At 36.4% G+C, this 23752-nt stretch overlaps 1 protein-coding gene across 4 annotated transcripts in view; it reads right to left on the bottom strand.

Annotated features, from left to right (window-relative positions):
* The window catches only part of LOC117417707 (aarF domain-containing protein kinase 1-like), a 114538-nt gene that overhangs the window by 22082 nt on the left and 68704 nt on the right, over nt 1–23752 (bottom strand). For all 4 annotated transcript variants that reach the window (XM_058991765.1, XM_058991762.1, XM_058991763.1 and 1 more), the window contains 3 exons: nt 23389–23547; nt 22787–22945; nt 20198–20314 (listed from right to left, as the gene is read on the bottom strand). In XM_058991765.1, the coding sequence (XP_058847748.1) occupies nt 20198–20314; nt 22787–22945; nt 23389–23547 (435 nt within the window). The remainder of the gene's footprint in view (nt 1–20197; nt 20315–22786; nt 22946–23388; nt 23548–23752) is intronic.

Genomic DNA, 23752 nt, shown 5'->3' on the forward strand with positions numbered 1-23752 from the left:
TGAGATAACAAAAGAAGAATAAATTACGATCCCACAAATCACCAACCTCTCTGTATTTACTCTGGGCCTTTCTTTGCCCACAGGCTGCACCTTATCATGGCATTTTTATCACATGGTCAATTTAGCATGTGGGAATTTAATAGTGCAACAGCTTATGCATTATTCCAAAGCCCTCCTTTTTTAAATGAGTAGATCACGCATTGAAGCAAACCCTCCACATTAATTCACCATTATACAATGGACTTGCAGAGCAGTTAGGAATCAGCAGCAAATTCAGTAAAACCTAGAGGGAGGGTGTGCAATGCTATTATTTTCTAACATGGACTACAGTATTAATATATATACACTGCTGTGCAAAAGTCTTAGACATGTTGCATTTTTCTACTCTGATGCATTATAAGCATCAGCAATTTACTCAAAGCCTCCACTAGTGTTTTCTACTATTATAACAACATAAAGAATAAAAGAAGGAAAGGAAAAACATTGAGTGAAATAGCTTGTATCACTCGATTTTCAACGTGTGGTATCTGAAGCATAATCAACAAGTACAGAGAAACATCATCTGTAATTGACATACCCAGGACTGGAAGACCTAAAAAAGCTGTCTAACAAGGAGAAGCAATACTTGAAGAAAATATCCTTAAGGAATAGAAAGAAGACAAGCGTTGAATTGACAACAGAACTGGCAGAAGGCACATGTGCCATTGTCCATCAAATCAACAGTACGAAGGACACTCTTGAAATAAGGACTTAAAGGATGTGTTGCAGTAAGAATACCTCTGTTAAGAAAGGGGAACAAGACTAAAGGGCTAAAATATGCACAAGAATATAGAAAAGCAAAGCCAGTGTTGTTCACATGCGTGGATTACGGGGTTATAGTTTTCCTCTGCATTTCTGCTGATTGGAAACACCTTTCAGCATGTACCAGATAAACTACTATTCCCCCATCATGTTCTATGTATTAGCACTAAGCAGACAGTAAAAACTCACCCAATAAAAGTACATTGAATTTTAGAGGCTTGAGACAGATGTTTGTAAATTGTAAATGTTGCTTTCTTCCTGTCAGAAAAAAATAACACTAAGGCAGATTTAGAGTAAATAGCTTTGAGAATCTAAAATAATTATTAATGAAATCAACATATATAGGGTATCTTTAAATGTACACTATATCATATAATATGTGATTACAATAAATAAACTTGGAACACGTTAAAACTTGGGAAAGTACCTCTATTTGTAACAGTGGTTTGACTGATTCCACTGTTGACTGCAGTCCAGGATCTCGCAGTTAACACACAGGCAAAGAGTGGATACAAATCCCCTGCGCCCAGGCGGCGGCTGTATTTCTCAACGCGCTTCATGTCAGTCTTAATCAGAGACTGCCACAGACGGCAGTAATCTAGTCTGAATTTATCATTCAATACCTAGGTGAGAAAAATTGGAATAAAGAATTCATAAGTTAAGTGTTTGTTGGTGTGGAACCACAAATCTGATTTGCAAGTTTCCAAGGGGGCATTTTGTAGATGCGGACATGATTAAAAAAGACATGGGATATTGTCAGCGCAGGAAATAGCTCTGAGCAGTCAGATATCATTTTTCAATGTAATTCTGTAAATTTCAGCCTTCAATTGAATTTGTTCCACTCTTCATTGTTCTAAAATGACCATACCCATGCACAAACAGTGGGCCAAAATATGTTGATATACTACTGTATATGGAATCTATAGTACAGTATATTATAGCAAGTTGTGGTATTTTTGAATGGGCAAATAGCAATTTCCAAGAAGGAAATGTAAATATGAATATTTTAACAATAAAACCACAGGAAAATAAAGAAACCATTTGAACATTCAGCCCCTACATATAACTGAGGATGAAGAAACAGAGAAATGAAAAGATAGAATGATTGACATAAACTCTTACTGATGCTATTAGTTAATGTATAACTTTTTTTTAAACAAAGCAACTTACCTGCAGTACAACTTGAGACAACCTATACTTGCAATAATGATAAATCCGTTAATATGTTACATAACAACATGCATTTTTTCAGATGTTGGTACGGTATCTATTATGTTTTTGGAGCAGCAGTGTGGAGTAGTGGTTAGGGCTCTGGACTCTTGACCGGAGGGTTGTGGGTTCAATCCCCAGTGGGGGACACTGCTGTTGTACCCTTGAGCAAGGTACTTTACCTAATTGCTCCAGTAAAAACCCAACTGTATAAATGGGTAATTGTATGTAAAAATAATGTGTTATCTGTATAATGTGAAATAATGTATAATGTGATATCTTGTAACAATTGTAAGTCGCCCTGGATAAGGGCGTCTGCTAAGAAATAAATAATAAATAGGGAGAGTGAACTAGAGAGAGAGAGAAAGTGAGAACAAGAAAGCTAATGGCATCACAGCATAGAGAAGTTATTGATTTCCTTCTCTGCCTTATACTGTTGCGTGAATTTGAGCAGCTTCAACATTTAAGCCCCCTGATCTATAGACTATTTTTGTAATTGCTTGATCAATAAACATATGAATTCTCCATAAGGCGAACGTTGTCTAAAATCTGCTTACACGTCTAGGTTTTCTGTGTGTGACACCCTCTAAAATAGTCATTATTTACAGCCCTGTGCATGTATACTGACAGATGATACACATTTTGTAACATGAATCAATGTAAACGTATCTGCCTGAGAGATCTGTGATTTATCAAAGCTATTAGTCATTTGGTCAGACTGGCTGCAGCAGTAATTCTGAATAGTATTTTATTTAGATTGAGACCGTCTCAGAATTGTAATGGTCCTGGATTAAACATAGATGGGTATACGTATTAGAATTTATAAAGCTCATTGGAATGTTGTGCTCAAACCATGCTAGTATTAATCAGTAGGTTAAATATAGCTTACAGTAAAAGGGGGGTATTCTTGATACAGAAGAAAGCATTGCTTCCACTATATAATGTACAGTATGTTCTTTGGGTTCAATATTGGGGGACTGGGGTGTCATGGAAGTTGTTTCTCCTTCTGGGGCATCAAAACTAACAAGGTGTGCTCTTTTGAAGCCTGTCTTCCTCTTTGTCCATCTTGGTGTTCGCATATTGTAACTGCACCACAATGTGTACAAAATGCACATTTGGAGAGGTCTCGTACGTGTTCATGTCATACGATTGTTTCACAGTTTTATCCAGGCTGAGGGTAAACATCAGAGCTGGAATCCATTGTGATCTCTTTAAAGCACACCCAGGAGGCTGTGTGGTCCAGTGGTTAAAGAAAAGGACTTGTAACCAGGAGGTCCCTGGTTCAAATCCCACCTCAGCCACTGACTCATTGTGTGACCCTAAGCAAGTCACTTAACCTCCTTGTGCTCCGTCTTTTGGGTGAGACGTAATTGTAAGTGACTCTGCAGCTGACGCATAGTTCACACACCCTGGTCTCTGTAAGTCGCCTTGGATAAAGGCGTCTGCTAAATAAACAAATAATAATAAATAAATATGAAACTCTTGTCTCAGCCTAGTTTGAGAAAGTTCTGATTCCCTTTAAATCATACTTAAAGTGAGCAAAGCCACACACAGTCCCTCAAAAGTAAAAAAAAGTTCAAAGCGTTCTATACACACTGCAAAGAACATTGTAGGCAGAGAGCCCTGGAAAATGCCATGTTCTGAATGCAGATAAACAGTTCATGCTTCAGTTCATAAAGGAGCTCTTAAGAACACCCATGAAAAAAAAAACTTTCCCTAGCAAAGCATTATTATGAGTGCTTGTTCAGATTTAGTTATTTTGCATTTACTAAATATTCTGAAGGGAATTGTTATTTTCATATCCAATTTAAATACAGAATGGGATGTGTCCCCATGTAAAGTAATTATGTAATCATGCCATGTACAGTACTGCATGGAGTAAGTACAGGTTTTTACACACTGGGTTGCATATTTTCATTTGAGCAAATGTGCAATATGGAAAGTATGCAAGTGCTAATTGATTTTTTTATGAATATTTACTGTAAATAAAATCAACAACCATGGCGTTTTTTCAAATCAACTCCTTAGGGAATTTTAATTGCAAAAACACCAGAAATCAAGATCACTATACTATTCCGGTCTGATAATTTTTGAGAAAAGATATGTGGATAAAATAGTAAATGGTCTTTACTGACAAAGGAATTAAACAATTTCCGGGTTTGAAAAAAAGTGTATGTTCTCTGAACAAAATACTATCCCTATGTTAGTTATACAGTTCCTTAAAATATCAGCTGCAGAGTCACTTACAACAACGTCTCACCCAAAAGACGGAGCACAAGGAGGTTAAGTAACTTGCTCAAGGTCACACTGTGAGTCAGTGACTGAGCTGGGATTTGAACCGGGGACCTCCTGGTTACAAGCCCTTTTCTTTGACCACTTTTGTTTTCTTTTGCTGTTCCTTTTACACTGAACAGTTCTCTATTATTTAGGCATGAGTACTATCCCTGGGACTCTGGCGGAGCGTTCCATTGTGTAAGAAATTATTTTATTTTTTGACATGGCCCTAACAGAAACCAGAGGAAAGAAATGAAAGTACTAATTCAGTGTGCAGATTAACTATTAAACAGTTACATTATCTTGCCTGACCAGTCCAGTTAGTTTAAGTTAATGGAAGTGGACACTGCAAACCTGAGTCCACAGCACTGGCAGTATATTCAGATACTGCATGCTGCTTCCCTCGCTTGGTATTCTGCTACTATTTGCAGTTAAATAGATAACATCTGTGAGGGAAAATAGCAAACAACATTGCTTGTGAAATTGAAAGGATGGTAGAAAACCGCAGCAGCTTCTCCACACTTTACCAATATAGAGTACAAACTAATGAAGGGAATCAGTAAATACAGTACAGAATATTTCTACTTATCTGTAAACAAAATACAAGCAATCCTGAAGTAAAGACACAATAAGGGCACACGTGAGCTAAATATTGTTACTGTGTCCATCACCTGCCATACCCTTCTATACTGATACTCCCTTAAAAAGAACTGGTAGTTCATCCATACCTTTAAACACTCAATGATAAAGAAAACATATCCGTTTGGGAAGTATTGTCAATCATATATAAGTCAAAACAAATTGTTGAAAGTTTGGATACTTTTTTGACCTGGGTTAGATATCGCCAATGTATAATGTAATATCATATTATAATGATTTGTTACATAGTGGAATTAAAACACATTATTTTAAAGCAGTGTGTTTACAGTTTACGGCTCCTTATACATTGGAAATTACTGGGACCACTGCATTTTTTCCATTAGTTAAGCATGATATCATAGGCAAATTATTTCAAAATTAAAGAAGACAAATACATGGAGATTGGCAATCAGAAATGAGACGGGGAGAATTATGAGCAGGTAATTTAATATGTATTTATGCTGCTAAATATGGCTTAAACATGTCACCCATTTGGTTCATATTATTTTATACCCTGTGTTACCATTGACTACGTATTTGTATGCCTGGAACACTATTTGTTTAAAAATACTAACAAAGCTGTATATATTTGTAATTGATTAAAGGTGTAATAATGGAGTGCAAAATGAGTTTTGACATTCAGGTTCAGCCTCTTGCAAAGACTCTGTGATGATTTTCCTCTGTCGCTTATGAATCGATGGTGCTGGGGTGCGCACAGAAAATAAATCCTATTTTCTGTCCCATTTCACCACGCTGATGAGCCTGTTCCCCAGGCAGCAGAAGCCAGCACGAAATGAAAGAAGATAAAGTGTCTGAACGCTGACAAGTTCACGACTGCAGAATACAAAAAGAAGGATAAGCGAGGGCATCCCTTGCTGGCAGAAAGCAAATGCACACAATTATTCCTGCTGTCTAAATATGTATTCAGAATGCCTGGGAAATAAAAGCAACGAGGCACGAGTTTACCGGCTCTGACATCCTGAATGATGAAACACCTTGCAGCAGCGTCCAAGAATGATTCAGCAGCATTCACTTTGGAAATAAGAAAATGATGAATAAGTGGTTTTATGGACATTGCACACTCTCTCTAAAACAGGGCAGGCGTCCGCAGGTTTACAATGGCGTTGTTCATAATCTGAACCCACAAACCAAAAAATGACCTTGAAACTAATAATAAACCATAAAGAAGTTCCTCATGCATGTTGGTCATTTCAGACAGTACATTAAAGGCCTATTTTTGTCTGGCAAGGTTTGTGTTTACAAATTATTTAGTTATTATAGCTAACAAAATAATTCCACCAAAGGGACTTGTATTTTTTTTTATGTAGCTTATCAGAAGAAGAGATTTCACTATATAAGGAGCAGGAGCTTTATTTATGAGCTGGGGGTTGAGCTGCATCAAGGACCTCTGACCAGTACACTACAGAAATTATATGACCAAACTCCCAGTAGAAGGGTTATTTATACCCTGGCTTGTTTTCATGAAAACATGATGAAAACGTGTGCACCTTCATTAATGAGTCATGAAATCAATATCAAGTTCAGATGACTAAAGTAAGACACATAAAAAGAAATTATATTATTTAAACCTTTCTGTCTAATGGCATTACAGTTTGACTCTCACAAATCATTATCGGGCAGAAAGCTTCCCTTTTAGTTAAAGATGTTCTAAATGTAATGAGCTCTTTTCAAATATTGGCACACGTCTGGCTGATTCTACAGATCTTTAGGGTGACATCAGGCTATCCTTTTTATTAGTCTCTAAATCTCTTTTTTGCACTTTTTAATTAGTTGCTGGGATTGTGGCCTTGTCTTGTCCACTGGCCTCGTTCGTACAACGGAAACAATTCTGTATAACAGACGATCCTCTTACTTGTCAGTCTAGAATAAAAGCAGCTATTTATGCAGCACTGGTTTAAAAAAAAAGAATGTTTGCCCTTTGACGCAGTGCCTGACTCTCCTAGCTTTCATCCATAATCACACCAATCCCCTTCCAATTTCCATACTGTTCCATTTCACTTTCCTTCGTTACGTGTTACAATTGAATTACTGGTATTTAGCAGATAATAGACCAGCTATGTGTATCTGATGCTTGGCAGTGAGTTTCCTGGACATCAGTACCTTGAGTTCAAGTCTGGATGAAGCCAGGCTAATGGACAAGAAATGATGATAAACTAAGCCCTTAAAACACCTTACAAGAGTCTCATACGGTTTCCAAGTGTTACACACTAAATGTAACTATTCTGTCATGAATACCACAGCTTGCAGCCCTTCTTACATACTTCTTAATAATTCAACAAGAACTTTGAATATTTCTCTGGTTTTAAGTGTTAAATGTCCTCCTCCACTGCCAGAGTAAAGCATTATTCCCATTGGAGTCCAGTTCTGCATCCTTATTGTTTTTATAGTAAATTAAGTTACCCTTATTGTACCCAACCCTTTCTCATAAAGTGAGTTTTATGTAGATACAACTGCCTAGAGGTTCTGATGTGGAATGTTGTAAGGTTCTGATGTGGAATGTTGTAAGGTTCTGATGTGGAATGTTGTTTTACACTCAAGGTTAATTTTAGTAAGAAAAGGCCAGAAAGGCTTGCATGAGTGAAAAAACAGCTGCTCATTTTCTGAATGCATTTATCCTCCATTGTGTCCAGTCCATCTTTATCTAGTAAAGCTGATGCTAATCATTTAAGACTATTGAACATTCTTTATCACAGAGCTGCCAGACACACCATGAATTGCCACACGCCCATCCAGCACTGTACAGTACCTTAAGCACTAGGTATGGAAGTGTAGGAACCCCTGAACAGCACTTGAGATCAATGGTCAAACTTTGTGCACTTGACTCTTTATTCTCAGTCCGAAAAATGTCCTTTTCACCAAATTTATTAATCATTAAATTGGAACACGTATGATAACATCCCCTGCAAAAGCTATAATGCTGTTCAAAATTCAGTCAGAACCAATGAAAAGTAGATAACCATGATCTATAGGGCTTCTATACTGTATGTCCCTAGATTATGATACTGAGTAATTTGTGGCAAAGAATGTCCTTATCATGTTTCATCACGATTAGATAAAAAAAATAGTTCTTTAGATGTATGTAAAACTCTAGATACAGGTGTCTCCACTATATTTCTGTTGCTGGTACGTACACACACACACACACACACACACACACACACACACACACACACACACAGACTCACAGCAGTAGAATGCATCTGCTTACTATTAAAGTTCAGGAAGCAAAACAGACAGACATGTTTAAGATAGAAGTCTGTTTGCCAAAAACATTTTTTTTATATACTAGTAACATTTTACGACTAAAATGCTGATATTTTGAACAGGGACTATATTTTAAAAGATTATATTGTGTGACACTACAGCTTTAAATGCTTATAAAAAATAGGTAATCATACAGCTTAAAAAAAAGCAATGTACAATATAAATGTGTTCATACTAGGATAAAATTTGCACATAAAACATTTAAGTGCTGTGCACAGAATACCATTCCAAATAACGTACTGTGGCAGACTAAAGGCCCTTTTTAATGTATTGCTGTTTTAGTATGCAAATCCCCTTCAGTCGTGTTCCTTGTTATCATGCCAGATTAAATATTTGAAAGCGCAGTGATTTGATCTGACAAGCAAGTTGTGAGAAGGTTATTTAACAGCCTGGACATACACGACTCAGTAATATAATAATTTCTCTGCTTGAGAGACATGCAGCACAGCACAAAACATCCAAGTCACAGCTGATATTTACAGTGGTGTTAGGACACAAGGTTATTTCCATAAGTGTCATTCAAAAAATCCCTCTAATATTAAAGAGTGTGTGTGGTGGCTCAAAACTTAACTCAATATGTGGCTTAACCACTGATCTATACATGATGAGAAATGTCTGACATTCAACAGACCTGGCTGCTCTCTTCACTATTAAGTGCAGTTACAGACCATTCAAGGATTGTGTGCAATCTAACCACATGCCAAGGTACTTAACAATTGTCCAATAGTAGTCGTTTTTATCTACTTGCACTCACATAATCAGTTATGTGAATTCACTTACCATCTGGTCTTGGCCTACAACTACCAAAGAAAAGAATGTGAATCAAAATGCACTGCGTCTGTGCTCCCATTGGAGTGCTTCCTCTGGTGTTATTTTACTTTTCCTAGTTAGAGCCAGCTGGACACACTAACCAGCTTTACAAATGGTTAATGGTTACATTTATCTCACATCTCTTACATCCCTTAACTTGCCACCATACTACACTCCCTGTGAAACGGGTATTAGGACCCCACCTGAAACACGAAACTGCCTCTGCTGCACATACTGTAGAGATGAAAGAGTCGTGTCAGGTGGGATCTAATAAGTGCTGCACAGTGACTGAATTCACAGTAAGTAACTAGCTTCAAATGATATTTTAAGGGCTTGTTTTATATTCCCTTGCTTTGTTACAGTGCTTGCAACAGGGGCAACAACACCACGGGGGCCAGGGGGGCCATGGCCCCTGCACTTTTCCGACAAGGGGGGTGAGTATATAGTTTGGACCCTATACTTTTACTCTGAAAAAATAAAGCTGCCAATTTTAATTTTTTAAATGTCCTCCGTGTGCCAATGTGGCACTGTTGTGTATTAACACGCTTTTTTCTTAAACGGTGGTTAATTTAAATTAGAACACACTTTCTATGGTCACAGTGTTATACACTGCTGTTACGTATTCTGTACCCTGTCAAAGACAAAAGATGAGGTTAAAAGCTCTATAACCACGGTAACAGGGAAAATGTACCATCACTGGCCTCTCGGGCACATGCGTGCGTCTGCAGGAAAGAGCCAGGCACACCGTCTGAGACGCGCTGCCAACTTTGTAACTGTGTTTCCCACTGTGTTTTATTTAGCATTTTTGTCTTTTGTTTATGCTCCAGTTTGTGTAGACGTGCCCGTGATGTGAGGTCGCCAGTTTCCATCAAGCCTCCATCACTGTTATTCCAGTCCTTTTTATACCCGGGAGCAGGGATATGTCTTTGTGTACCCTCTCCATTGACAGTTTGATAGTGTTCTGTATTAAGGCTGTAAAAACAGCTATTTGTCTTTCAATGTGACTTTTGAAAGAGAATTTGTTTTAAGATTTACTGTACTGTGTTTGTAATAAAACCACTTGTAACCACTGGGGAGCTCTGCCTCAGTTTTGCTCCTGGCAATAAACCTGCCAATTATCCCTTCCTCCTGCATTCTGCTATTCTCCACTAGTTTAGCTAAATCTTTACTTTGTATTAGTAGTGTAATTACATATCAGAGTTTTATTAAACTGATCCTGAAAAAAAGTAGCTTGAAAAACACAATAACCATAATTTAAATTCATGATGTTCTAAAATCACGATCATACACTTCATACAAAAGAAGGACAAATGTTTAGCATGGTATTTGTTCCCTTGTTAACTTGAGCATAAACTGACTAGAATTTAAGCTATGCAATTCCCAAATGCATTTGAAAATCCCATCTTTAGAGATTGGCCAATATCCCCATATGTTTTTAAGCACTGTTTTTTAAGAAGCATATATAACCATGGCTATAAACATAGACGCTCTTTGAAAATGGGATTAAACTAATAGAACCTCTCTAAAACAGATGTGTAAGGTTTCATGAACTGCAAACTTGATTTAATTGAGGAAACTGTTCTTTTAAAAAAAGCAGTGCTCAACAAAATAATCCTTATATACATTCCTGATTTATATATATATATATATATATATATATATATATATATATATATATATATATATATATCATTCATTCCTTTGGTTGAAATACTGGTCGTTGCCTTCTCCAGTGAATTTCTTTATAATTTTCCTTCAATGCATCCCCTGGTGGTTTCTTTTTCAGTCACTGCTCCCAGACCGTGTAGCCACCAGCCAAAAATAATAACAAATCAGCCTGTGCTGCTAGTGGTCAAAGCGGTCAGATTAGGTATCAAAATTCTTGAACCTGAAGTGCTGCCGCAGCCCTTCCAGCAATAACATTAATTTCACTGAAAATGAACCAGTAACTGCGGTTCAAGGCATTGAGTGGCAAGGTTGAAGGCTAAAGACAGAAACGAAAAGCGTTTGAAATCTAAAGATATGAAGCGGCTACATTACTGGGCTGAATAACAATCCAGAGGGGATCTGGTTTAAACATTAAGCATTGACTGAGTGACAGGCTAGGTGGAATTTCAAACTCAGGAAGTTTAAAGTAACAATGTTGCCAGTGGTAGTTAAATCCTTATCAATAATAAGGACCTGGCAGTAAGAAAGAACTAAAATATGGTGGTGCAGTACTTTCAAAGTGAAACAGCACTTAAATGTCAACTTCTAGAGACCCATAAGGAAAAAGAACAAAGCTTTTCGGTATTGGTCTGACCTAACCAATATATCAATTAGCTATCTCAATGGAGATAAAGTTAGAATATTGGAAAAAATACAAAAATCCATTGAGGAACAGGAGCATCTCCCAACTTTCACAAGCAGATAGGGGAGCCAAACTGCTTTCAGAAAGGAAGAAGGCCTTAATTCTTTATAATACCGTAATCACATTACCTATTTATACTCATTGATTATATTAACTTCCCGTTGTTTTATCTTTGAACCTATTCGTGGACTTGGGACAATGAGACAGATAAAAAAAATGCAACAATCCTATTTATTTAAGAAGACCACAATACATAAAGCACCTGGATACACAGTCAGCATTGCCAATTAAGATCTGTGGTAAAACGGTTACCCTAATGCTCTCAGACATATGTGATTGCAATTAATTTGATGCTTAGGTACTACTTTGATAACACATTATGTTGATTTAGTTTGCAGATGCGGTTCTGCTTCAGCCCAGCTTGTGAGGCAAGGTTTATAAATGACAATGGTTAATGAGAATGACCTTCTAACTAGCAAGAATTTCAATTAATTCTGAGGCCTGGTTTGTTTGTGCTCATCCCATGGGGTTACATGAAGTAACCTGGAGATAAGACTAAAGCTTACAACAAAAATATAACTTTCAACCAAATTAAAATAGGATTCCAAATACGAATTCAATTCTAGTGGCTTTTGTACAACAACCCAGGGTGGTAAAAAACAATAACATCAATTTGGGTAACAAGAGTATGCAGGTTAATCACATGCATAGCTGACAAAATAGTACTGTGCAATTAATACAGTTTTTATATTGGTATAGACCACTGCTTAACAGATGGAGCATTTCTCTGTGAGACATAGGAAGCATGACAGCACATTTTTAAATTGATTTATTTTTAGACAGGCTGTTTTCTGCAAAACTGTTGAAATAAAATTACAATCTTATACAGAGTACACATTTTCTATGAATGAAATATAATGTTTGACATTACTTTTTATTTGCATTTTCCATGTAGCATGTAGTTTATAATGTTGTGTGTTATTTAACTATTCACATCATATTTAGAAAAAAGCTCTAGCACAAGTTATAACTTAAGGCCTCCACACACCGGAATGTGTCATACAACACACCGCATTACGACAAAAAAATAAATAAAACATGTATTTTTCATACGAGCCGTTCACACTGCCTGCGATGTGACTGGCGACACTGAAGCGATGCGAAAAAATAGCGATTGGTGTCTATTTTTGCAATTTTGTCACACGGTAGCTAGCGAACTGACCAATGAGGAACAGCTTCCCTTGTGTGCCTTCAGTAAACAATGGCGGAAGAAAAGAGAATTTTTGCAGTATCAAAATACCCGGAGCTGTACAATAAAGGACACACAAATTATGAAGACACGGCACTGAGGGAGACCATCTGGCAGTCCATTTCCAGGGAACTGGGATAGCTGGTGTGTATGATTTGTTTACCTTAACTGAAATAAGTATTCTGAAAAGCTATTATGTATTCTACATTTTTATCAGCTGTATATCGTGTGCGCCTCTCGTCACTGGTGTGAAAGGTAGTGTTGCAGCAAAAGTACTATTTTATACAACCCAGTGGTGATATGCAAATCCTTCACTTGTATTCCTTATATCAAATGATGTAATAGGTTTTGGGGGGAAAACTTCTGATGTGGATGGCCTTTTCCCCTGGTAGCTCAGGATAGGGCCCATATCTTCATCAGAAAAAAAAACAATCATATAACTCAAACATTAATAGGTCAGGGACCAATCTAATGAATGTTCACATCTAGTCTAACCACAATGGAGAAATACTGCAAAGTCTAGGGTCCTTAATTGATAAGGATAAACAGTTTATTCACCAAGACACAAACCATAGTAATAACAGCAAACCTCATAGCAAAGTAATTTGCTTTATATTACTTTTCACTTGATGAGTCATTATCTACAAGGAGGTTGTTGGTTTTGAGACATTTAATACATGTTGGATTTAAGTACCAACACTTCATGGTTATAGCTTAACTCCAGTGCTGGCAGGGAATCTGGTGACAGCTGTGTATCTAACATGATCATTATTATATTCATCATAATAATCACATAAATAGTAACAGCCACAACCTGAAAGAATGCTAGCTGGATGAAACCAAATCTAAATTGAAGTTAACATTAGACAAAGCCATCTGGCTAAATGAAATCTAAAAGTCTGCATTACAATAGATTGATTAGAAACAATAAATATGTGTATGAAGATCTTGGGTGAACAAAACATAACTGAATGGTTTGTTTAAAGCATAGCACAGCCACACAGCTGGATTTAATTGATGACTTGAGAATTTGTTTGTGTTATTGACCAACAAATCTGTAACTCTATCTTGCAAATCTGTCTTTGTGTTATGTTTTGTTTTTAACACACTGACAAATACTGAATACATTAGAATAATTTCAGTTATTTTCAGTTGCACTTCTTCAGTGAAAAATAAGTTAGTACTTATGACATAGAGATAACAATACTTCTTGATGACTTGATATTTGAAGTTCAAATGTCTTGAGAAAGTTGTCTTATTCTGTTCACTTATAAAAGCTGCTACTTAAAATTTGGAGAACAGATTTTTATCACCAAGGAATTGCAGGCAGTAATCACTGAGGAATGGCCTTATATACGTAACAAATAATTTAAACACCTTGAACATTCATTCCATCCTGTTTGCCATATATTGTACTGGCAAATGTTTACATTTTATTTCTCCAATTTCTGTATATAGCCACTAAAGTATTTTATATGGTAACATAATTAAAACATTTGGTAAGGTGACACAGTGATAAAGAGATTCTAATAACCGTGTTTCCAGAAAGTGTTACTGTTAGCCCTATGAATATTCTTACACTGCTAGGTAGACTGCAGCAACACACACCAGGCTGCAGGAGAGAAAAACTAACTTCGATCCTTTTTGCTTCACTAAAAGATATGCACAGTCAATTAAGATATATCTCCCACCCACAGTCTCCCTATGGGGATTGGTAATGATGGGGATTTATATTTTATAAAAATACAAACATTGCTCATCACTTTACTCTCCACTGAATACATTACAACACGAAGCACTTCATTTTTAACTGTGAAAGTTCACGAAGCAGCCCCATGCCCTTCAAATCATTTGAGTAGGTTTTTTTGCTGCATACTGTAATTGTGTGGAAGCCTCCAACTCCAAAGTAAAGTGTGTGGAAATCCTACAGTGTCAAAAACGAACAAGAATACATCATGATCCCCATCACTCTCCTTCAAAAGCTCTTAAACAGCAATCTGCAGGTTGGGACACCTAACTGTTACTGCGGTCAGTTATCTAGCTTAAATGACCGCTGAGTCAGACATTAATAATAATAATAATAATAATAATAATAATAATAATAATAATAATAATAATAATAATAACAACCTCTATGTGCAGGTGCTTCCACTGCATCTATTATAATAATCAACAGGGCTTAAAATATCTCCATTTTTTGGTCCATTGTTTACAGTACATTGGGAAGCATGGTTTTGAGGTTGGAAACAAAGCTTCTCAAAAACCTGTTTTCTTTACTGCACTGTATATAAACTCCTTATATCTCTGAGATGAACTGATAGAATAAAGCCCTCTTCACAAATTCCTTGCACGTCTCACAGTACAGGGAAAAGTCTATTTCAGCCATCATCAATCTTTTGATTACTTACACGCCAGCTCTCACACAGAACCACGGAGATGCCACAGCAAGTTAACAATTCTATCCATTTTCTTGGGAAGACTCCATCATTTATTATGTTCGATATCTATCTCATCAGCTGTCTAATAACTCTCATCATCATTGGTTAATGCCTCAGCCAATCTTTCTTGAAGATAAAATACTGTCTAATAACATTTGTTTACTTATTTTTAAACTTAAAATAATATAATGTGGACTGCTATTTATGAATTGTATTGGAGGGTTTTCCAAGGTCGTGAATGTAGGAATGATCATTATTATGCAAATTATTAACAACAAATCATATCATTGGCTATGGTGTGAGTGTGTGCATATATTTTTGTCTCCATTCCTATCTAGCAGCAAATATCTTTTGAATAGGGCACATTTTTGGTAACAAACTCTTTTTGAGAAATAACTTGGAGACCTCTTTTTTTACACATTTCTCAACACATTACACTAATACTTAATTCTTATAGAGCAAGGGTGTGCATGAAGTCGAAGCCTGATTCCCAAAGGATACTTTTGGTATTGTTGGATTTGGGGGCCTGGCCGAAGGACATCTGTTCTACAGAGGACAGAATGTGTAGAATACATGTATGACTGCAGGACCAAAAACCCCTCTCTGAACCCACCTTGACAAGCAGATATTGGAGTGAAATAAGCAACCTCTCCCATGCTCACAGTAACTGCACAACATGCTGAGTCACCACACCATCTGGAGTGATGTTCAATTAAAGTGGCTGGTTGACATGATGCAGTTGTGCTCCACCCCACTATACATAACTTACTCCAAATTAGCCTAGACTGTTACGACCAAAACCTGGTTCCAATATAAAGGCTGTAAACGCCTTAAACAAATTAGTTTGGGGGCCATCCAAGTTGCTAGGACACCAGAATGCTGCCTTTGAGCTGTACATACAGTCCTTGGCCAATACAGGCTTAGTGTTTGATGAGATATTCTCAATACTGGCCTATTTTCCATCCTCAGATACTATGGTATCATAAACCTCAAATTTAAGACCGTCTTCAATATAATGTTTCTATTGTTAGAGAATATAATTTATTCAAGCTGTAACAAAAGAATCGTGAATATTGCAAATACGGTGCTATGGTAATGAGGAATACAGATACTGAAACATCTGCATATTTTCTGTATCATCAGCTTCTAGGCAGGTCTTATAAAGCAGTTAGGAAAAGGGAGTAGTGGAAACATAACAAGTTTCCAGGTTGGTGATTTACTAGTAAACTCAAAATAAATCTTAGAGATGACCGAAGCTGTTTGACAATAAAAATCTTTGTTTCCACTTTCCCTGTGGTCTTCTCACCACACACACACTCTGAACACTCTCTATAAGCAAAGTGTTGCCTCTCTAGGATTTCTTTTTTTTTTTTTTTTGCAAATCCAATTTACTAATTAGATATGGTTTCCTCCAGCTTTAATCAAGTTTGGTACTTACCAAGAGTTGCTTGGGGAATTTCTAACTAGTTAGGCATCAAGAACGGTCCTGCAGACCATCTTTCAGCTATTTTAAGGAGCATAAAATGAAACTATACATCATTGGCAATGACAGACCAAGCTTTTTAGCCATGACCATTTTGTTTCAGTTCTCTTTACTGCGTAATTACCTGCAACTTGTTTGCGAACAAACCAACGTGACAAAGCCAGCGACCTCCTGTCATGGAATACTTTCCCTATCGGTTAAATTGTCCATGAGTCTTCGCTGTTTTACCTGTATATCTTGTAAATGTAGTTGCTGTGCATCACATGATGTACAGTTCGGAGCGAAAGTCTTCTGCTCCCACACTCTTGGAATTGGCATCTCAGCCCATTGTATTGGATGGAAAGGCAAAGGCTGGATGATAACCTCACAGTTTAAAGACGAATGCCATACCAGTTGACTAAAGAGCAAGCTCTTTAAATCAAGAGGTAAGTGCATGGCTTATGCTTATTATTTTTACTTATCAGCCACATGAAGGACATCCATCACAAGTGTCTTCAGAGAGTGTTTGCCTGGTATACAGTTCTATTGTAGTAAATACATTAATATCATAGGGTCACACAACAAAAAAAGTGACATCAGACAATGACATTGCTCTTAGCTCTTATTCAAAAAGTTTAAGCGCTGGGAGTCCAACTAGTTTGATTTCAGTCTGCACTTGACGGAAACTACCAGGACCAGTAGCAGACTGCAACAATGCATTAGATACTGTGTTATTGCTCTTCAAGCATTATATCTTGATGGAAGCACACAAGTCCACTGCTTTTTGCTGCATTGTCTCTGAAGCTCAGATTTGGAAACTTTCAGTCAAGGCTATTTCACACAAGGAATCATGTTGAAATGTCCTACTTTTACCGGTAGATGGATTTTTCTGTCATTTTACACCTTTACCTACTAATTTCATGCCTTTAACATTTGTTCTGTTTCTGTAAACATAAACTGAATTAATTAGTTAGCGATTAAACCTACATGATTTTTGCCCGACAGTGTCAATACCCCTGTGAATAAACAAGCTTAAGAGAACAGACACTAATTACTTTTCATCAATTCAGTGAGGATAACTTCTTTAATTGCATTAAAATAAAGCCATGTTGTGGTGATGTTGTAAAAAAAAGGGATTTATTGTACTTATTTTCATTGGATGAAGTTTGCATCAGATGTCACCTTACGGTGCAGTGAATATCGTACTTTATAATTTTTGTAATTCATTTAATTGTATTAAACTGCATTGTTTGCTCTGAGGATTACTTTTCTTGACAAGGATGGTGCACATGAGAGCATGATCTTGTTTCAGTGGAATCAAGGTGGGTTGCAACACGCTTCTAGGGCGTTGATGTAGATTCATTTACAAATCAAGTTTAAAAAACATACTTCACTGCCGTTTTATGTGCTTGCATTTTTTTTTAACAATTTCTTCATAAAACAGATCAGAAATTCATGAACTCAGTACAATCCTAATTTGCAAGTCTGTCAAACCAATGATGCCTGGGTGTAAAATAAAAAGAAAGGCTATTGTCTTAAACCGAGCACTCTGCAAGACAACCGTCAGAGGACTTGCATACTAATTTTTAGAAACAACTGTGCTAGCCAACTGAAATAAACACTACACTGGTGCTAAAATGAAACCATTTATTACACCAACAAAGGAAAATGCACTCACAAGCTTTTAGAACCAATAGACCCACTCATTAGGTATAAAGCACCACACAAAATGCTTTTATAGAGGCTAATGGTCTGTCTTGCAGCAAGAAATTTTAATATCTTTGGACATGTGAAAACAAGAGTGCTAGTAATAAACATAGGTGCCATAGAGGCATGGATTGTCTTGGTTTTAAAACATTTTTTATGTATCCCAAACAGCTCAGCTCATCTGATAATGTTTCTTTTTAGTTTTTTGTCAATTTTGTCAATATGGTAACAGGTTGTTAAATTAGGCACCAACTGCAAACAAGCTAGTGTTCTGTTCAAACAGACTACAGAATGTATTCCAATAGCTTTACAGAATGGTTGGTGGGTTGAATTCCAACTTCCCTGACGTGACCAAATGAACCAAAACACTCCAAAAAAGCACCCAAAATAAGAGGCAAATTAATTGTTCCACCTAAGGCTATATCTTTTTTTTAGATCCTACTACAAATGATAAGCTTAATTTCAACAGATAAATGGCATGTCCAACAATTAAATATGAATGTTATGTAAAGCACTCCATAAATGTATACTTTTTTGTTAAACAGCATACAAATATTATATACACGTGTTGGGTATTTGGTCACCCTGTTAAATGGTGTTTGTATAAATGATTGTGTACACAAATAGATTGTCTGACTCTAGAATTTAATATTGAACAAAACATAGTCAAAAGCAATCCACACAATCATTTACATTTCACACAATCATTTACATTTTCTAGAGCCAAGGTACAAAGTGACAGGAACGGACCAGCAAAGTGTGTAGTACCCAGTATACAAAGCTGATATGCAGTAATAGTGTTCTGTTTAAATAAATCAGTGTCTGGCAAAAGACTAGGAAATCAGATCTTTCAATATGACAAATGTTTTTAATAGAAATTTCAAAATTTGAAAAATGTGTTATCGAAACAGGAGATGGTTGGCGGTTTATTTATTTGAAAAATATTTATTTAGAAAGAAATATCTTGTGAAGCATCATACTGTCATCATGGGGGATTGGGGTGTTTGCGGTTCTTCACAGAGGAAACCAGAAAGGCACCATCTATCAACCTCAATAGCAACTCCTACTGTGTTTTCCAAATGTCTTTAAAATCAAGGCTGCTATGATTAACAGCTTTTAGACTGATCAATAAAGATTAATATGCCTTTGTGATGCTTTAATGATAATACTAGGTGATCAGAATCAACTAATACCAGCCTGAAGAAGGAATCACCTTAACCAACCCTTCAGTTATAAAATGTTGGGTTTTACATGGGTACCTTGTGCTGACAAAATAATCTGATGTCCAACAACAGTGATGCCTACAAATAAATCGAGTTCACTGCAAACTATTGGCAAACACATTATCCGAAATAACACCTTAAATTATTACATTTTTTTAAAAAGCTTGCCCCCTGAAATAGCATGGAACTGGTTTTATTCTTTTTAAAAGTCTGTATTTTTTAATTAAATATAATTTATAACAAGACAGGGTCAATTGTGCATATTAACCTATATGACTAAGTAATAGTACATAGGTTATATAAGTTAATATGCACAGTATATATGAGTTGGATTAAAAATTAGCAGAAAATGCATTCATCTTGAACTGAGCCATGGAGTGCCTGAGCCCCATCAAAACACAAGTGGAGCACGGATCTAACAATGCTACTAAACTGCAGTGCTTTGTGTCAGTGTCAGTGACAATTAAATAGGAGAACATTTAGGTGACCAGACTTCATATTCGTAGATCAACAGTACAATATGCATGTGCTTTATCCATAAAAAAAAAGTTCTAGAAGAAGTCTGACTAAGAAAAAAAGTAAAGCTATAGCAGCTATAAATTTATTAACTAATTTCATAAATAAATATTATTACTTTTTTTTCTTTTACTAACGTTGTGAAGCTAGAATAACCAAAAATCTATGTATATGGAACCAGCTGATTTGCAACCAAAAATGATACTTATTGTGCCAAAAAAACCCTCTGTTTACCTCATTGACATCTATGCAGTTTTCCTTCATGTACTCCAAGTCATTAACTTGGCCTCCCTCCACAAATTCCATGGTCAGAATACGCTTGGTCGACAGGTCCCAGTGGATTTTTGGCACCTGCAATGAACAAAGTTTATAGCCAAAATGATTTAACACGAACAAAGAATAAGCAACAGTAACTATGAATTGTATCGTATTGATACGTTTTATAAATCTTATATATTACATTCTAGAAAGTGTAATCTAGTCGGGTTATGTTCCCTGTAAAATATCTCTGCTTGCGGATTTTATTATTGGACCATTGTCCAATAATAAAATAAAAAATAAAAAATAAAAAAAATAATTATATATATATATTTTTATTATTATTATTTTATTATTGGACAATGGTGTCTTGTCTGAAGGCATGCCCATAGATGTAGCCTAAACTTGATTAAATGTAAAATAGGATTGCTACTTGATTTATTGTTTCCTATAGTTTTAAACACCCATCGTTGTGTTATGCTGCAGAGCTCAGACTGGGAAAGTGGAAAAGTGGTTTCATCAAAATAAAGAACACTGCCCTGTAATTGTCAGACACATTATCTCTTACTGTCTTTCGTATGTTAAGAACGAGGCTTCTCTGAAAGAGATCAATCTTTTTCAACTGCTTTCTTGTGAATATGCATTGGAATTCCACTTGTATGACCACCAAAGGGACTGTGCCAAACAGTCTTAATAGAGGGCTGGTCCCAATAGATATCTTTAGATTGCCTCCAAATTGAAAGGGAATGACAAAGACTATTTTAATTGTGATCTGGACAGAAGGAGGGTGTTCACTATATCTATCTATCTATCTATCTATCTATCTATCTATCTATCTATAGGTGTATATGTATATATGTATGTGTGTGCTTATATATATATGTAAATATGTATGTGTGTGCACATTTATACAAATGTGTTTGTGCATTTTTGTGTAAACGTAGAACCCAGTGGTTTCTTTTCCCTTATTCTCATTTTTTTCACATACAGTAGTAATAATATCATTATAAACTCTAATACCCTGTAGTAAGTTTCCCTGTGGAGTGAGTGGGCTTTTGTGGGAGGATTTTGTTATGTCTTTATTAATTAAAAAAAGACCTCTGCAAACCTATTTTAAAAGAAAATTATTAAAATAAGCCGTCTTAAATTTGCCAAGAAATATGAACAGGAAAAAAAAAACAAAAAAAAACAACCTGTACCTATTTCCTGGCCCAACAAATGTAACTAACCTGCAGACAGTTCTTGCAAGATCTTACTGTTAGTGTAATGGGCAGTGATGGGTGATGCAGAGCCATTACACTGACCCCTGGCAGTGAGATAAGTTAAAAAAAAAAAAAAAAAAAAACCTGTAAGATTGTCACTTGAGGAGCTTTTGTTTCATCAGATTTGCCAGATCAGAATTCTCAACAGTAAAACACCTCATTATTAAATGTGGTTTACTGCTGATGCAGCCCACATGTTCTTTAGTTTCTAAGACTCGCAGCCGTGACTAAATAAAATAATTCAAGGACAATAACAAACATTTTGATGGAATTAATAAGTGAAAAGCTGTTGGAAGCACAAAACATTTCTCATTATCTAAGGAGTTACTCAAAAGGGAACACCTGAACCGATTATTTACCTGACAAAGTTCTTACTAAAAAAATCCCACGCTTATAACATATCAAGTCAAGTGCTCCTTAGCATCTTCAGTACCAAATAGACTTGTTTGTTCTATTTTGAAATCCAAGATCGGAATACAACTGCAGGACATTCATTACAAGAAGGTTTCTACACCCTTGTGTCAAGTATCTCCTAAACTCACTCCTTTAATGAGGGATTAAGAGCCTGAGACGACACAGGTGCATTGAATGCCTCACCTTACTGGTTTAGCCTCAGTTATCATGTAGGAATGTCCTTCTTGAAAGACAGCAGTAGATAAGCCTTTATGCTGGATCTTTATGTTTACACTACTGCGTGGTCTGTTAAAAAGTAAAAGGAGAAAGTCTCAATAAAAAGAGAGTCATCTGATAGTCTGCCTAATTTTACTACAATGAGGTTACAGCTAGATGCAGCACGTACTTAAAGATATTTTTTCTGCATTTCCGTTTGACAGAGGCAATTACTTAGGATTAGTAATTGTCTGGGGGGGGGGGGGGGGGAAGGATTTACTGCAGATACTATTGATCTTTCATTCTATTTTTTAATTTCCTTGAGATATAATTTGTATTACGTCACGCTGATAACATCTCTTATCAACTGTTGGGAAAGCCAGCGCCTTATAACCCCACCTAAATACTTTCAAGGACTAAGGCCTTTTATCTAAAACTCTGATTTTAATAATTCAGGGGGTTGGACATCTCAAAGTATGTGTGTGGGGGGATGGAGGAGGGGAGATGTAACACATGTTTGGAATATTAATAATATCCACAAATATCCAGACCATGGTTTGGGGAAAATTATAAAGAATGTGTGAGACTCAGTAATGATACAATGATATCAATAATATGTGAATTGAACCATACAATCACATGAGGACTATACATGACCACATGGCCTTTAAAACACTGTGCTTGTGGTTACTACCTTCAGGAATTCAAAGTGCTTGAGCATGTTTGCCACTCTTTCTGCATTTCTGCCTTCATTTAAGAAGTCCAACTCCAAAGGCATGTTCTTCTTGGCCTCCTCAATAAGCCACATGAAGCCAAAGTCAGGGAACAGCCATGTCACAGTTTTGAGTAGAAACTGTAAAATTCAAATTAAAACAATTAATTCAATTGCTTCAGACTCATTCTTTTCTATCTTCACTTTGGCCCATAAGGGATTCCAGTGCTTTTTTCAGAGTAATGACTAACATTTGCTCTCAGGCTGTTTCATGCACATATATATAAAAGCAAAGAGTTGTGCTGTTTTATAAGAGTTGTCAGAAACTGTAAGCAAGATGACCATTAAGCTACTTGGGGAGCTAAAAACCTGCATTTCGTTCCATTTTAGTAATAGAAATACGGCTTCAATTGTATGAAGACATTCTCCTGAAGGTAATTAAATCGTTCTTAGTTTCTGTTCTTCACTGTTACAATGTCCTTACTGAGTTTCAAGCTCAGTACTCATAATTCGGTTGATGGTGACTATCATGGTCAACAAAAGCATTATGTGCCTTGCAAGTGTAGTGCAGCTTTCATGCTTACCTCAATAACCAGAATGTCCTTGGAACTCTGGGTCTGCACTTTGGGATGCTGAACTTTGACAGCGACTGTCCTCCCATCATGCAACACTGCCTTGTGAACCTGGGCTAAAGAGGCTGCTCCTTGAGGGGACTCTTCAAAACTCACAAACAGCTGTGCAATCTGTCAGAAAGGAGACCATAAACTTTCTTGTAGATAAGTGATACCAAACCTACACTGATGAATCCCATTTCATAGTGAAATAAATAGCAAAAAGGATTAAAGAGCTTGTTAGTTGAAATGGTGTGTTAGGTGAAGGTCTCAGTTTACTGATTTTTTTCCTGAAAGGGATAGTCAAGTTTTTACTCTGGAATTGTATTTACTGAAC

Source organism: Acipenser ruthenus, chromosome 18 (assembly GCF_902713425.1).
Source record: "Acipenser ruthenus chromosome 18, fAciRut3.2 maternal haplotype, whole genome shotgun sequence".
NCBI lineage: Eukaryota > Metazoa > Chordata > Actinopteri > Acipenseriformes > Acipenseridae > Acipenser > Acipenser ruthenus.